This window comes from Cydia amplana, chromosome 17, assembly GCF_948474715.1.
Source record: "Cydia amplana chromosome 17, ilCydAmpl1.1, whole genome shotgun sequence".
In the NCBI taxonomy this organism is placed as follows: Eukaryota; Metazoa; Arthropoda; class Insecta; order Lepidoptera; family Tortricidae; genus Cydia; species Cydia amplana.
The window spans coordinates 3,484,176-3,501,693 of record NC_086085.1 but is presented as its reverse complement, the minus strand read 5'-3'; the positions used below and the strand labels follow the sequence as shown (position 1 = coordinate 3,501,693).

General features: G+C 38.3%; 2 protein-coding genes across 3 annotated transcripts; both read right to left on the bottom strand.

Annotated features, from left to right (window-relative positions):
* Positions 1-430: 430 nt before the first annotated feature.
* Positions 431-3,607, bottom strand: LOC134656150 (uncharacterized). The gene is made up of 3 exons (XM_063511676.1): positions 3,473-3,607; positions 1,910-2,023; positions 431-528 (listed from the first exon to the last, which is right to left on the bottom strand). The coding sequence occupies exons 1-3, from the start codon at positions 3,591-3,593 to the stop codon at positions 431-433; spliced, it is 333 nt and encodes a 110-aa protein (XP_063367746.1). The 5' UTR covers positions 3,594-3,607.
* Positions 3,608-7,872: 4,265 nt separating this feature from the next.
* LOC134655721 (two pore potassium channel protein sup-9) lies at positions 7,873-17,512 on the bottom strand. Of its 2 annotated transcripts, none has more exons than XM_063511183.1 (8): positions 17,222-17,512; positions 16,942-17,129; positions 15,901-16,118; positions 13,838-14,012; positions 13,074-13,180; positions 12,009-12,127; positions 9,480-9,594; positions 7,873-8,006 (listed from the first exon to the last, which is right to left on the bottom strand). In XM_063511183.1, the coding sequence occupies exons 2-8, from the start codon at positions 17,066-17,068 to the stop codon at positions 7,902-7,904; spliced, it is 966 nt and encodes a 321-aa protein (XP_063367253.1). In that variant the 5' UTR covers positions 17,069-17,129; positions 17,222-17,512; the 3' UTR covers positions 7,873-7,901. The 2 variants fall into 2 exon arrangements, with proteins under 2 accessions (XP_063367253.1, XP_063367254.1); XM_063511184.1 differs by having other exon boundaries at positions 9,489-9,594.
* Between the last annotated feature and the right edge of the window lie 6 nt (positions 17,513-17,518).

Sequence of the window (17,518 nt, the reverse complement as noted above, 5' to 3'; positions counted from 1 at the left end):
CTGTTTTTAAGTAGCAAAGTACCCTTGTTCGAGCTGCTGAGGTGAAAAGTTTTGTGAACTACACGAGATCAAAGTTATTTACATCTCGTGCGCTTTGAGTCCCTTACTACGCTCAAGATTCTAAATTAGATTCACTCGCTACGCTCGTGAATCTAGTATAGAATCTTTCGCTTGCACGGGACTCAAAGTAAGCACTCAAAGAAATATCAAACTTTGATCTCTTGTTGTACAAATAACTATTGATTTATCGGGGTTGACCGTCCAGCGGGCTCAGCACGGATCCATTTTTATCCACTATCATTATGCCCGTCACTTTCGCACTTACTTACTTGTTAGAACGTGACAGGCATGGTGATAAATGATAAAAATGCGACCGTGCTACTAGGGCTGCCCTCGATTTATTCTGTGCCCCTGCCTACGCCCTTGGTGGCTAGCAGCAGCACCTCATCATGTATTCATAGTCGTGACACAGCCCGTGCAAGTTCAGCGGGCACTGCAGAAACTCCGGACACAGTACTGGTAGTTTGTCTGGAATATAAAATAGTTTTATTCATAGTAAGGCTTGGAGGATATAATCAAACGGAGACGCCATGTCTGTAATTTTCTGTACAAGACAGTCTGCCGATTTTTGCGGGGGAGGGGAACGTCAAATGTATGCGTAACGTAAAAATAGCCATGTCAGATAAACGTCAGTCCATACATTGTGTATGACCGTTGGCCGCCTATTTTCGACAGAGGGGAAAGCTACAAGCTAAATGGCTACTCCGTTTAGTTGTATCCTCCAAGTAGTAAGGTAGGTACATCATTATTTATTAATTTGATTTATTAAGTACCTACTACTAATATCTAAGCCATCGGTATCGCCGATTATTTACTTCAAAATCGGTATCGTATCGGCGAACTCATGTATCGTTACATCCTTAGGTACAACCTTGTACTCGTAGCACAAAGTGCTGTAAACATTCATTCGGGACTGTGTATGTAACACCTATATTTTACTGAAACTGATTCAACAAAAACAATCTATGTATGTCGCACTTACACATAATTTAACGAGAATTGATTAAGAAATTCGTAGAGAAGAACAGCCAGCTGGCCATGGACAGGCGTGTCTAGGGTTGCCAACCGTACTATATTATATAGTATTGTACTATATTTTGGCTCTCTGTACTATATATTTTTGGAAAAATATATAGTACGCTAAAATACTATATTTCCGATTAAACGTATTCGGTGTCTCTGACCATAGGGCTTTAAATCCAGGGCTTGATTTTACTCGCTAAACTGAGCTACTTTTACTGTGGGACAAACCCTAAAATCGGGGAATTTTTTTTGCCTTTTCCATAGAAAACGTCGACATCTGATCAGCTAAACTGTATGAAAAAGTAAAAAATTATTTTAGAGATTTCGGGGTTGGTGCCATAATAAAAGTAGCTCAGTTTAGCGAGTAGAATCAAGCCCTGGATTTAAAGCCCTATGGTCAGAGACCCCCTGTATTACACTGATGTATAGTATTTTATCTAAAAGTACTATATTTTTTTGAAATGTACTATATTTTTGATGCCTTATTCTGGAAAATACTATATTCCACCAAAAAATAGTTGGCAACCCTAGGCGTGTCTCACTCCGCGATTTCGTCGCTTTGCTACAAGTAGCTAAAAGTACAACCGTTCGGCCCCAATTTTGGGGAAAGCCATAAGCCGCGCGTGGCGCTGTCGCCACCTAGCGGCCATATCTGTGCTGATCGTAACAGACGCGTTAGAGAGTGAGTCTTCTGTACTTAGTACTATTATTTATTCTGTGCCATGGACAGTACGAAAGCATTTGCACTAAATGCCGGTACCCAGCCACGGCACGTTCCCTTTTTAGACACTAGGTGGCGCTGTTATCACTTAGTTTAGGATCCTACCTAAAGAATAAGCGCAACCGCAGCAGTAGCCATGTATGATGGCGTCATCGTCCTCGCAGCTCTTCGGGGGGCAGCCGTTGCACCATATGCCGATACCCAGCCAGGGCATATTCCCTTTTAACAGATACATTTATTGATACATGGTTATCACAGTGTGCAAATTCGCACGGCGCTCTGGTGTGAGCGATACAACGTTATGTGAATACTATCATAGATTTATGAAATGAACAACCTATTATTTATAAGTATTACTAAGTAGGTACTCAAAGGTTTTGGCCTTTCCATTGTGACCGCACTTTAGCCCTTTTGGGTACCTACGTAAAACCTCCCAACTATAAAGTCCAATACTGCAACTATGGTCCACAAGTTAAAAAATTAATGAAGTATCCATACCAATGTTCCTTATGGTTTACTGCGAGTGTTTTCTTCCATTTAACCTTTTGGACGCCAATGACCGATATATACGCACCGTAGGTTCAACGCCAAAGACCGATTAATCGGTCACAGACCACAGAGCAACATAAACCTACGTGCATATGCATAAAGTTCAATTTCAGGTGACGTGGCAGCTTTTGTGTTTGACACGGCGTCGAAAAGGTTAAGAACATTACCTTGCCTGAGAACTACAAAAAATACAGTAAAAGACACACCTGCCAGTCACATGATTAATATTTTTCAGTGACCTCTATTATTATATACAAGGTGTCCCAAGAAGTAGTGATATACTGAAGCTGGGAGGTAGAGGACCTAGAGGGCTATCTGAATCACCCCCATGTATGTTCCGCGATTTTTCGTATTTTCGGAGTTATGATTTTTTTTTAATTTTTCACCTATCGCCGAGTACGATGAGATTTTTATTTATGGTGACGTGAATTATTGCTTGATTTTTTTTGTGTGCTAAGCTGATAGATAGGCCAATTCAGTATGGTAACATTTACTATCGTTAGATCTTTGATGGAATTAAAAAAAAAAATTAATGCCAAGAAAGATAAGATTACCCAGTATGTTTTATTTTTTTAAGCGCCCTTGAAGTTGTGAACATACTTACTGGGTAATTTTATCTTTCTTGGCATTAAATTTTTTTTAATTTCATTCAAAGATCTAACGATAGTAAATGTTACCATACTGAATTGGCCTATCTATCAGCTTAGCACACAAAAAAATCAAGCATCTACCGCAACAATTCACGTCACCATAAATAAAAATCTCATCGTACTCGGCGATAGGTGAAAAATTAAAAAAAAAATCATAACTCCGAAAATACGAAAAATCGCGGAACATACATGGGGGTGATTCAGATAGCGCTCTAGGTCCTCTACCTCCCAGCTTCAGTATATCACTACTTCTTGGGACACCTTGTATAATAAAATAAGGATGACAGCTGATGGCAACTACAGTGGCCAAAAGCATATGAGTAGGAACGAAAAAAATTACAGCTAATTTTGAACCATAGTTTGGAGCTTTGGACTATTGTGGGGAGGTTTTACTGCGTGATCAAAGCTTTCACATTTACAATTTCAACAAGGATAAAAACCAAATATTAGTAGGCAGGTATATACTTACATCGTGAAGCTTTCCTAACTCCATCTAACCCTGTATCAGTCGAAGAAGGCCACAGCAACCCCACTACGTTCCCTACAAGACACACCACAAGCAGTAGACACGAGGTCCTGAGAACACCCATTTTGTGTAAATGGATCCTAGTGGGCTCAATGTGGGGTTTTAAACGGGTTAACTTTATAATTAGTGGTAGGTCAGTGTCTGATAAGTTAATTGGTTAAATAGTTGGAAATACTTAGATAATTAGCTACCTACATAGACTAGGAATCATCTAGACGGAGTTTAGAGCAATTATTTCATGAAACCAAGGCTGCCGAAAATACTGGGGTGCGGGGGACGAGGTGATTGAGTCCCGTGCCGTGATTGATCCGTTAAAAGACACAGACTTCACACAAAGACACTTTGACTCGAAAATGGAGTAAAACTACCGTATATTTGTGGCAGAGGGGGTAGCGCTACTATGCTCAGTCTGGAGAATGGCTTGTCTGTGGCTACCTATGAGTAATACATGCTAAAAAGATATTTCGTTGTTTTTGGATAGGTGCTCAGTATTGACATAAGTATACCTACAATTACATTATCCAGGTGACAAAGGCATTTTATGGTTATAAAGCACTTGGGACTAGGGTCAAGATTAAATGCCTTAACACACTGACACAAGGTATACTTTCGATTGGCAAAGAATTTTAGTAGTTATTTGATAATTGTGATACAAGTGCAGAAAATAATCAAAGCGACTCGAGTTTTAGTGTCATTAGCCGCCGGCGTCATGGGCGGGACAGCAATATTAATTACCCGCGTGCGATAGAGATAGGAACAGGCGGGTCATGCACAAAATTCTTCGTGCTTAGCGTGCTTACTTTAGACATGCTGTAGAGGTAGTCAGCTGCAGAGAAAAGGTACCACCCCTGCATAGAAGATTGTATGCAGGGGTGGTACCTTTTCTCTGCAGTTTACTGTAAGCTACTTTTTGTGGATTGATGTACCGTCAACTGGGGTGAATAGGGACACGACCAAAAATCACATTTTTTACCTGACATTTACTTAATAAAGATACACAAAATGTATCAATCGATTGAAAATAATAGTAAATTTAGTATGAAACAATTTGTGTGGGTACTTAGGTAGTTATTAGGGAATTGTCAGGTAAATCACATTTAAAGTTATATTCTCTATTCACCCCGGTTGACGGTACCTGATCAATAATTTTGAATTAATAGAGTTGCATAGAGTTGGACCAAGAAAAATCTGCAGCGATTTTGATAGCCCACGCAGTGCAAGTGTTATTTACACGTCATAAATTCATAGAAGTTTGACGTTTAAAATGACACTTGCACTGCGTGGGCTATCAAAATCGCTGCAGACTTTTCTCGGTCTGACTCTACACTATTTCAAATTCAACTGCCATTTTTTCTAGTATGATGGGACCTTAGGAGGAATAAATAAGAAACATAATTACATAAAACATTTATTACTAAACATTGAACATTGGTACAATACCACATTAAAAACATTAATAACATTTTTACGAAATAAGATACTAAATTCAATAATAAAGGCCCACTTGTGTTGACTAAATTATTAAACAACAAGTAAATGAGATCAAATAAATCACAGATTGGCGATAAGATTAATTTGTGCTTAACGTATGTTGCAGTGATTATAATTATATTTGGCTAAGCATGCATTGAACAATAGTTTGCGCAATCATCGATTAGACAGAAGTTTCAATTCATGGGAATGAAGAATTTTAGTCCTTTAATGCCAATCACGACACATTGACGTCAAGCGGGTGCAACCTTTTTAAGGCAGGCTACCACTAAGTGTAAGGCCTGAATGGACGCTCGAGTTGGGCGTGCAGCGGGGCGGGGCGTGCGGCGTGCATGTTAAACAAATGCGCACGTATAGGAGCGGCCTTAGTGCACGCTGCTCATATCACGCGTGAGCCCACAGCCACGCTGCACGCCCCGCCGAACGCTCCGCTCCGAGCGTCCACTCAGGCCTTACACTAACCGAGCCCATGTACGCAACGTATGCAATGCGTTACTTGGAATGACGCACACAGCATACTCATCATGCGTTGCGTTGCGTAACATGACAAGTATCAAGTACCTATGTTTCCAAGGACACAAATTTACATTGTCAAATTCTAAATATATTATGTGACGTTATCTATAAATAGGGACCTTATTTTCGATGGCGCTTACGCCTTTGTTAACGATGCTTCGATATAAATACAATGCCGCGCGAAGCTGAGCGGCGTAAGCGCCATCGACAATAAGGTCCCTTTTCATAGATAATGCCCCATATTTTAGAGTTTCGTAAAAATATCTGTTATCCTAAAGGACCTAAACCCAGCGGTCGGTCATTACGTCTGACGTTAACGACACTGTTTCGTGATTGTGGTTAAAGGTATCAAACCGTAACACACGACAAAATTAAAGGGGTCTGTTTTAAGAAAGCGAGAGTATAGGTACAGTTTATATTTAAGCATTAATTAAATATAACTAGACAAAGAGAAACGTAGACAAGATATTTTAAGGATATTTTTTTCAATTTAATTAAGTAAGTACCCTGTTGTTCAAACTAAAAAAATAAACTGACTTTAAAAAAATATTCCTAAAACAATCAATAAACTAAAAATCACCATGACAAACAATTTCAACTTCTGTCATTTTATTATTACAATACATTAAAAATGTGTATAAAATCTTTGCTTAAAATACCTATTTGTGTTTGTCATACCTAATTTATTTATTTAGCTTATTTTAAAACCAGACTTACTGTTGTTCGTTTGTGATTAATGTTCCTATTTTATTGACTTTCTATATTATTGTTTTATTTAGAAGATATACTAAATAACCTTGAAGACAGTGGAGTATAATACCACAAAGATATAATATCAAGTAAAACAATTAAAAAAACTACTTTGTGACATAAATTAGATACTTGGCAATATTTAACCACGAAACTATCTTTGGCACGAAACATTTTAATAAGGAAGATCCGATTTGTAATGACCAACTTAATAATTAAACTTATAATATATATAAGCGTAGGAAGTATGGTGGGAAGATTCTATTTACATTAGGTACAAGAATTTGGCACAAAACATACTGATTATTACATTCACATCACGTTTGGCTTTTCTGATATTTGGAAATTACTTATACTTTTTCTTATTAATGCTAAAATAAAATGGAATAAAAGGATTTCATCGTACAACATTTGCTTTAAATAAGTTAAACAAATATGCTTTGCAAATATGAATAAATATCTTATTTTTTAACATTTTAAATTGCATTTATTAATATATATGGGAAGCCCTACAACCTACAAAATTATTAGAGGAAAAGAAGCACTGATAGTGCATGACTAGCACACTTAATACAACCCTAGAATAAGTTAAAACTTAGTGATTTAATAATTTCAAATGCTTTATCATCGTCACCTTAGTATTTATTTAAACTCTCTTTTTATTTTATTTGCAATTACGTTAAATTCGACGCCGAGGCGAGGTAATTACAGTTAAATTACGTTTCTAATTAGTGACTTCATTCAATTTATCTATTTACTATTTACTTTCCTTTTATCTTCATCTTTTACGCTTAATCTAAGTTAAGACGGTTATCCTTATTTATTATCATTTCAATTTTAACTATATTTTCCAACAAATTTATTCTTTTAACCAGCTTTGAGAGTGCCTCACAGGTAGTGTAGGTAAATGTCTTGAACCAGCCTATTTGACACGACCTCGATACGCTATCTGTACGATACTCGTACAGATAGCGGAACGGAATAGGGTTAAACTATTCATCATTCATTACGCGAATATGATTATAGGGAATATTACGCGAGTCTGCGTAGGGGGCGCCACTTCCTCAATACGCTAAATGTGGCTAAATAAAGACGCTAGATGTGGGGTGGCCCTTAGATTGTGACTTATCACAATCTAAGGGCCACCCCACATCTAGCGTCTTTCGAGCGTCAGCGTCTGGTCAGCGCTATGGAAAATGACGTTGCGTCGACGTTCGGCCATAGATTTGTAGACGCCGACGCTCGAAAGACGCTAGATGTGGGGTGGCCCTAAGGGTCTACCACAAACGAGAGAGTCGAAATTTTGTTATCTAACCTCTCTATCACTCTTGCATATTCGAGCGATAAACAGGTAGATAGCTGAGTATCGATTTCGCGTTTCCCGGTAGGCCCTTTGTAAACAAACCGCCTTGATGTATCAATGTCATATTTGATTGTCTGTGAAAACTTGTCAAAAAACAGTTTAAGGTACAGTATGTATAAGTTACTCTATGGTATACTTAAGTCACTAGTGCCGCACTCTGGCGACAAAACATTGCAGTAATACTCCCTATTGCGTAGTTAAAGTGATGTTTTTGCAAAGCTCCACTGAGTGACCGATTCTCCGATGCCGTGTTTAGACGGAGGCGCGTTCAAGTATTTCCAGCGAGCCCCTATGCGTGGAAACGGGCAGTAACTCGCCCTCGCACGCTTTGCTGCCAAGGCAGTTGCACGAGCACACCTGCATCGACAACCAGTAACTTTAGACAACCAATGCGGTTATAGTTTGTCGATTTCGAACAGGCCCCGAATGGCTTATCCTTTATTATTAAGTTAATCCGCACGTGCTTCTACCTGCCTAAAAAAATGGGCCGTTTTTACCGGTTATTAAATTACCACTCTATGGAGATTGCAATAAGGTTCAATCAATCAATCAATCAATATTTTATTTGTCATAATACGGTTTACATAGGATCTTAATCTAAACTAATGGAAAAATATTTTTCTAGGCTGTGTGTGGTCCATTTGACTCGCCGGCACTCAGTACTACGGTTACTGAGCGCCGGCGAGTCGAACCTACAGAATCAGTCTAAAATGTGTTATCGAGACGCGTAACAAAGGCGCGTTATCGGAGAGCGCACCTAAACTGGTTTTTTTGAGCGTCAATTAGAATAAATAAGACCCTTTTTTGCAGGTATAAGTAGCACGTGCGGTTTTACTTAACAATAGACAAAGGATTCGCCGTCGGGGCCTGTTAGAAATCGACAAACTATACCTACAAATGACGGTCATATTACTATCCCTTTCACTCTTCTTACCTCTAGCGGTCCAAAGGCCTCTAAAATGTCTCCCATTCCATTCTATTTTGAGTCTTCAGATTGACAAGCGTGGCTCACTCCGCGATTTCGTCGCTTTGCTACAGGTAGCTAAAAGTACATCCGTTCCACACCAATTTTGGTGGCTAGCCATAAGCCGCGCCTGGCGCTGTCGCCACCTAGCGGCCATATCTGTCCTGATCGTAACAGACGCGTTTTGTTAGAGAGTCTTCTGTACCTAGTATTATTAGAGTGTGTATTTTTATTTAATTTGTATGCCAATAGGCACGACATAGTGATACTGAAACATTTATTTAACATCTTGTAACTTACCTATGTCATAGAGAAAAAAATACATAGAGTGCTCACTCCATACATCAGTTTTAGTACCAAAAAGACTATTAGCATCTAGCATCGAGTAGCGGAACTGCTACTTGACAATAGATGTAGCACCGACCGGAAAGTCTTATGCTGTTGAGATAAGACTTTCCGGTCGGTGCTACATCTATTGTCAAGTAGCAGTACTGATAGTTCCGCTACTCGATGCTAGATGTAGACACTGAAATTAATAGTCTGAACTGATGTATGGAGTGAGCACTCTATGTATTTTTTTCTCTATGCCTATGTTGAACAAATAAATCTTTGAATCTTTATTATTTATTCTGTGGTAGAGATAAAGGTAGAAAGTGAAACTAACGATTTTGTGGTAAAGTGTCATTCAATAGAACTTGCTAACTATGTAAACAAAAGTTACTAGTAAATTGACAGTCAGTGTCAGTTTTAGTATGGCGGTTTGTTTACATAGTTAGCAAGTTCTATTGAATGACACTTTAGAGATAAAGGTAGAAAGTGAAACTAACGATTTTGTGGTAGAGATAAAGGTAGAAAGTGAAACTAACGTCGCTTACCGAAGCCTGGTCGTCATGGTGGCGGCCCTCTAGGCCGTGCGCGTCAAGTTGAAGTATGGTTCGCGCGGCTTCCTTCTCTTCGTCACGGGCGTTTTCTTCTGCTTGCCTGTTGTTACGTTATGAGGTTATAGAGTTTTTCGCAAAAAATAGTAGTTTATGTGACTGCTACATAATGAGAGGCATTAAAATACGAGTGTGGGTTTAAGAAACGAACGTTAGTGAGTTTCTTAAAAGGATCACACGAGTATTTTAATGCCTAATTATGTACAGTTACATACACTACTTTATCTAAACACATACTTAAAACTAACTAAAAGATAAACTGTACGTCAAATGAATGAAAACTTTTTTCACGCATGTCACACATCCGTAGTTTTTATAATTCCTAGACAAAAGAATGAAGTCCCTATTCTCATGTCACTCGAGATCAAATATCGTGCGGTTTATATTAAAAAAACATACTAAATTGACGTTTCGTATCGATAAATGTTTTAATATCTATGGATACTAGAGTAGAGACCCACTTGAGTTTTGACCTTCGATCAACACGGAAGGGATGCGGCATTCGCACTATTTCCCCTCTGCCTAGGTACAAGATCAACTGATCTAGCGCGGGTAATAAAACTAGTTGCGCTCGGATTTTTACTTAGACCGAGTCCAGACGCGCGAGTGAACACAGCAGCAGAAAAAATGCCTAATTGCTCGGTTTTTTGTTGTAAAAAGAGGTAGGGGACATACAATTTACAAAAAGAAGGTGTTACATTTCACATGTAATATTTTTTTTACATGTCATACGATTAATTACATTTAAACACAATTATTATGTTTTAGTCTCATGTAATTGCTGGATTTATCGATTTTGCTCGCCCAGTACAAATTGCGGATCGGTCGAGGGACAAATCCGACTTCTCATCTCTCAGAAAACAATAAAATTCTTTGACGAAAATGTATTAGTGTGCGTGTTGTGACACTTGTAACTCATCCGTACACAAAAAGAGATCGAGGTTTGCAAGATTTGTCTTTGACGTGTGTCTTTTTCTATGTATTTGTGTCGTCATTACAGATTGGATTTTGTATGTAAGTGTGTGAGAAGTGCGACTGTGTGCACGTTCCCCCCCCGCGAAAAATGGCAGAATGATTTGAATGTCAAGATATCGCTTGGGCCTATCCCTTCCGACCTGTCGGAAGCCAGTGTTGATCGAAGGGTTATAGAGTTTTTCGCAAAAAAAAAAATGTTAACACATTCAGTGCCGAAGACCCGACTAGGTATCGGGTATTTTATGATTTCGTTCCCAGGCCGGACGGCCCGGATTTATATGACGAAATTTTTGTGGGCTGGCGCGGATGTCTTGTTTGGTTGGGTGGCAATCTTGGAGGATACAACTAAACGGAGTAGCCATTAACAAGCTTTCCCCTCTGTCGAAAATAGGCGGCCAACGGTCATACACAATGTATGGACTGACGTTTATCTGACATGGCTATTTTTACGTTACGCATACATTTGACGTTCCCCTCCCCCGCAAAAATCGGCAGACTGTTTTGTACAGAAAATTACAGACAAGGCGTCTCCGTTTGATTATATCCTCTAAGGTGGCAATTAATGTGTTAAGCAATAAAAAGTTATACAGACAATAAACATGTTTTCACCACACCAGCTCGGAAAGACTTACTTTGCACTTCAAAAACTGATAGCAAAGTTCCATTTTATTCACATGTGAGGCAAAGTAATCAAATACAAATTTTGAGTTGTTTTCTTATGTTTGCTGGTAAAATTGACTTTTAAATGATGATTTTGGATGATAAATATTTAATAACATTAATTTGGATTTGATTTGGTTTGATTTTGTTTGATATTTTACATTTAATATTTGCTTCGGGTTGGTGTGGTGAAAAATTTTGTGTTTCACTTTGGGGCAAATTTTGTTTAACCCTCGTGCTTTGAAGCCCTCGCAACGCTCAAGATTCCATTTTTCGAACCACTCGCTACGCTCGTGGTTCAATTTTGGAATCTTTCGCTTGCTCGGGTATCAATATTAACACGAGCGGTTAAACAATAAACCCCCCCCCCCTTGTAAAACAAATAACTATTGTAGTCCTAATTTGTAAAGATTTTTACCGGACAATATTCTCTTTTTTTAGGGTTCCGTACCGAAAGGGTAAAAACGGGACCCTATTACTAAGACTCCGCTGTCCGTCCGTCCGTCCGTCCGTCTGTCACCAGGCTGTATCTCACGAACCGTGATAGCTAGACAGTTGAAATTTTCACAGATGATGTATTTCTGTTCCCGCTATAACAACAAATACTAAAAACAGAATAAAATAAAGATTTAAGTGGGGCTCCCATACAACAAACTTGATTTTTGACCGAAGTTAAGCAACGTCGGGCGGGGTCAGTACTTGGATGGGTGACCGTTTTTTTGCTTGTTTTGCTCTATTTTTTGTTCATGGTGCGGAACCCTCCGTGCGCGAGTCCGACTCGCACTTGGCCGGTTTTTTTTTGAAGTTATTTAAAGAACTTACATGGTCATAAATCGAAGCACCAGCAAGTTGATGCTAGCAGCTACCACCGCTAGCCCGAACAGAATGAACACTAAACTCAGGGCTACATAGCCTGGCTTACTAGTCAACGCTTGGTCGTTCTGAAAAAAAAAAAAAAAAACATTTTTTTGTGTATTTTTTCTACCTTTCGGAACCCTAAAAATAAATGATCCGGATTTGTTATTAAATCTTAAGTCACGTCACATACCTACAGTTGAAGGCAATTATCAAAAAAAAAACCTTTTGGACGCCAATGACCGATATATCCGCACCGTAGGTCCATCGCCAAAGACCGATTAATTGGTCACAGACCACAGAGCAATATCGACCTACGTGCATACACAAAAAGTTCAATTTCAGTTTAGACACTTCACTGACGTGGCGTCTGAGTGACAGCTTTTGTTTTTGACACGGCGTCGAAAAGGTTAAAACAGGATATCCGATTGTATTATAATTTACAAGCTTTTATGAAACGGGTCAAACGGGTACCTATTACAAAATTAAAAATGTAGATTAAATTAATATATTCTGACAAACAACTTATCATCAGGTAGTATGAACCAGGAGAAAATTTTACTCCACCATTTTTTTAGATACTATTAGGTACTAGATTACAAAGACAGTATGATTCTCTCTATGTTTGAAATGAGACTGTCCTGAGCCAAACAATTTTATTTGGACTTTTTGTCTGAAATAAAGTGATTTAATTTAATTTATTTATTTTAATAGATTGAAAATTGCATCCATCAAACTCAGAATTTCTAACATTATTTGGTGCGATACAATGATACAGTAAAATCAAGGGTAAATGTACTCATTTCTTCACTCGCTCTGTAACAAAAATAGTACATTACATACCTAGGGAGGTGAATTCGTAAATGCTCCAGATCGCAGGTGTTTGTGGCCCGAACCGAAAGAGAGGGCCATAAATATGCGATCTGGGGCTTTACGAATTACCGCCCGTGGTTTGTCTAAAGTTTTACGTCTCAGGAAGTGAGATTTTCTTCTCGCGTAAGTAGCGTGGGTGACGTAAAAAATTAAAATAACCTGTAAGGCCACGTAGTCCCCAAATCCGATGGTTGTCAGCGTCACAAAGCAATAGTAGAAGCTGTCGAAGTAACTCCAGCCCTCGTAACGAGAAAACACTGCGGCACCTGCAACAACGTATTCTATAATCTATAATGCCAATGACGACACGTGTGCGTTAAACTTTTTATTAAATTATTGTAGTAATTTTATTTAAAAAAGGGATCATTTTATCATTGCATTAGATCAGTGGTCGGCAACCTTTTAGCAGCCAAGGGCCACATAGTAGTTAACGAAGTTGACGCGGGCCGTACTTTGTTAATATTTATGACTTATCAGACATTGTCGTTTGTCAATATTACATACAAAATAGCCAGGGAGGCTCGCGAGCCGCAAGTGACAGGTTCACGGGCCGCAGGTTGCCGACCGCTGCATTAGATGAAACTTAATTTGCAAAAGGATGGAAGTAATAGAGAATAATATGCTGTTCTACGAATTGTTACGAATACTTACCAGAAAATGGGTAAAAAATATATGAGATTAATAATTATCCCCTTAACAGACCAGATTTAAATAAATCCATAATTCAAGCCTCATTTGGCAGTCCTAAAAAATCAGCATTAAAAAGAATACAAAATGATAATGTTACTACCTAGGCAGTCATTTTTGACTTACAATGTAGATTGCATCCTATAAAGGCCGAGTTATTGAGTAGGTTAATACAGACCATACATATTAAGCTATCTGTAGAACAGTTCTACAGTTTATTTACGGTTTAACATTACCTGTAGTAATAATAATACTAGACAGCATCCCCGTGGCGAACATGAGGTTCATTTCCGTGGCCTCCGTGGTCTCGCAGCGCAGATAACACTTAGCCCTTCGTATCACGACTGACGCGAACTTGTTCAAACGCTCGCCTATGCTCTGGAACATCACGAGTCCTAGGGGAATGCCCACCTGAAATAAGTTATGAAAAATACCTATAGGTAATAAAGAAAAAAAACCCGGCCAAGTGCGAGTCGGACTCGCGCACGGAGGGTTCCGCACCATCAACAAAAAATAGAGCAAAACCACAGACTTAAATATCCTAGATGACGCAAATGCATCTACTTCGCGTGTCCGAACCCCGACGAATCGTCGAGGTTGACCGTCGCTACTGACAGTCCACGCGCGTCAGTTGTTGCAGCCGGTAGTTCGTAAAAAATTTAAAAATGCCTCGTTGCGTGATAAGTAACTGCAACAGCCCAAAAATTGCAAGCACCCAAGGGCAAGGACATATTTCCTATCACAGGTAAGTAATTTTAAAATGATATTATGCGTAAATTCATTTTAAAACAATTTTTTAAGTATTCCAAGTTGTGTTTCCAATAATATACCTAAGTAACTATAGATTAACGTTACAAAACTATATTTCCATTACATTGCGCGTTTGCTTTGAGCGTTTGATCTGACGTTGTGTGTTAAAGAGTCGATGAATATCGGAACTAGCGATACTGTCGCGCATCGCTTCGACTTCGTGGTACAGGCCAATTCTCATTCGTCCGTCAAATTTAGCGACTAGTGTTGTTCGTTCTACAATATCAATAATCGATTCTAATCGATTACTTGATTTCGAACAGACGAATGATATTATCTAGTATAAAAAAAAAACAATTTAATCGTTATTATTAAAAAACCGGCCAAGTGCGAGTCGGACTCGCGCACGGAGGGTTCCGCACCATCAACAAAAAACAAGCAAAAAAACGGTCACCCATCCAAGTACTGACCCCGCCCGATGTTGCTTAACTTCGGTCAAAAATCACGTTTGTTGTATGGGAGCCCCACTTAAATCTTTATTTTATTCTGTTTTTAGTATTTGTTGTTATAGCGGCAACAAAAATACATCATCTGTGAAAATTTCAACTGTCTAGCTATCACGGTTCGTGAGATACAGCCTGGTGACAGACGGACGGACGGACGGACAGCGGAGTCTTAGTAATAGGGTCCCGTTTTTACCCTTTGGGTACGGAACCCTAAAAACCAGCCAAGTGGGAGTCGGACTCGCGCACGGAGGGTTCCGCACCATCAACAAAAAATAGAGCAAAACAAGCAAAAAAAACGGTCACCCATCCAAGTACTGATCCCGCCCGATGTTGCTTAACTTCGGTCAAAAATCACGTTTGTTGTATGGGAGCCCCACTTAAATCTTTATTTTATTCTGTTTTTAGTATTTGTTGTTATAGCGGCAACAGAAATACATCATCTGTGAAAATTTCAACTGTCTTGCTATCACGGTTTCTGAGATACAGCCTGGTGACAGACGGACGGACGGACGGACAACGGAGTCTTAGTAATAGGGTCCCGTTTTTACCCTTTGGGTACGGAACCCTAAAAACTGACAGGTAGACTCCCAATTCTTATACCTGAATTAATTGTTCCATAAATTAACTGTATAATTTGAATATTCTGATAGAAATGAACTCTTTTGTATGTCAAAACGAGGGCTTTGGAATGTTTTTTTTTACATTGATTTAAATTATTTTTGCCATTAATTTTAGCTGTATTTATCCCTAAAAAGTGCATTCGCTATAGCTTGGACATATTTTTAGCTCCAGATCCAGATCAAAACCAGGCCTCAATAATTTTATTTAAGAGGCAAAAGTAGTAATTTTATTACCATTCTTTTAAGCATTACTGTTACCTATTACTATGCTATCGGTAAGCATTACTATGATATGAAATTAACCCTTCAAGTGGCAGGCGGCCGGCTCGTGGTCGATTAATTTAATTAAATTTAAAATTTGACTAATTAATATAAAGTTTAATTTCCAACTACGGAAAAGTGACATACAGATAAGGTACTTACCATGGCATATGCCATACAAAACGCTTTGCCCCCAACAGTCACAGGAGTAGAGTGTCCATACCCAATCATAGCCAACACAACAGTGGCAAAATAGAATGCTCCGGCAAACTTCCACTGAGGCCCCGCCTTGTGGGGCTTGTTCTCTATTATAACTATCTCTATCATATGGTAGTCTTCAGGCGTTATGTTGTATTTGCGCATAAGACCATTTCTCATGTCTGCAATAAAAATAAATGGGCATAAGGACATTTCATGAAATTACCAATATAAATAATTAAAAACTGCAATAAATAGATGTCATAATTATGCGAAAGAAAAAAAAACTATTGCCATTTATATGTAATTTAGAGATAGAGATAGAGATCTTTATCAAATTTTCTATGGGACGATATCTCTTTGCGCCTACATTTTTCAAATTTGCCACCTTTTTCTACTATCAAGATCTGGTTGACCAAGTATAAAATACATATTACACAGTAGTTTGATTCAGTAGAAGAATACTCGAGTGGCGACCATGGGGAGAAGAACGTCCTCCAAGTAGACCCAATATGCGTTGGGAAGACGACGTCAAAAGGGCTGCGGGGATGAGATGGCTCCAGGTTGCACAGAACCGTGACGAATGGAGAAGAATGCCTTTTTCTACCCTTCGGGTGTAGGCCTCCTTCTACACCCGAAGGGTAGAAAAAGGCTAAAGAGAGAGAAAGAGAGAGAGTTTGATTCTTACACTTGTTTGTATTTTTTTATTTGTGTTTTGTTATTTTAAAAAAACGACCCACTGATTTTATGAAATAATTTGATTTGTTCCTTAGTTGTAAAAAAATACATGCTAAAAATCTCGATCGTAAATTTTTTTTATTCCGTAATTAATCACGAATTCACGACAATGTGTCGTGAATGTACTTAATTATTATTTATAAAAAATTTTAATGTGCTAAATAGTAAATTTATGTAATTAAGTCACAATTAATTACTGTATATATTATGTGAATTATCCAGCATGATTATCTAAAGTAAATTATAAAAAATGTTGACAAAACTGACCAGAAAGAACTTCCCATCTCTTGCTCTCAGTTTCAGATTCCAAAGCGTCGAAAACTGCCGCGCCGATCAGCAAATATGTAAACGTGCACACCACTAGGGACAAAGTGCGGACGTTTTGCCGCTTCATGATACCAGCAGCAATGCAGCAATATGCGGCAAAATAATATTTATCGCACCGAGGCGCACACCTGCAAAACAGTCGTAAATATTATCATAATTAATATTATTCATGAAAATAGTAACATACTGAGTAAACGAAATTTTCCCATGATGCATTTACCGTTTTATAAATAGAATTTGTGCGAAATACGATAATGTATAAGTGAGGTATTTAAATTCTGCCCTGCAGATTACGATTAAGTAAAAAATGTAAACGACTAATGATTAATTTGGCTTTCAACAGTCTTCCAATTAAATGATAAGTATAGACGAAGCTATTATAAATTATAAAAGACTTGACGTGCTATTTTTAATAAATAAAATAAATAAATTGTTTGTACAAAATCACAGCACAAATGAATACACAAATCGGCAGTCGATGTTTCTATTATAAAAAAAAAAACTTTTGTCAATAATA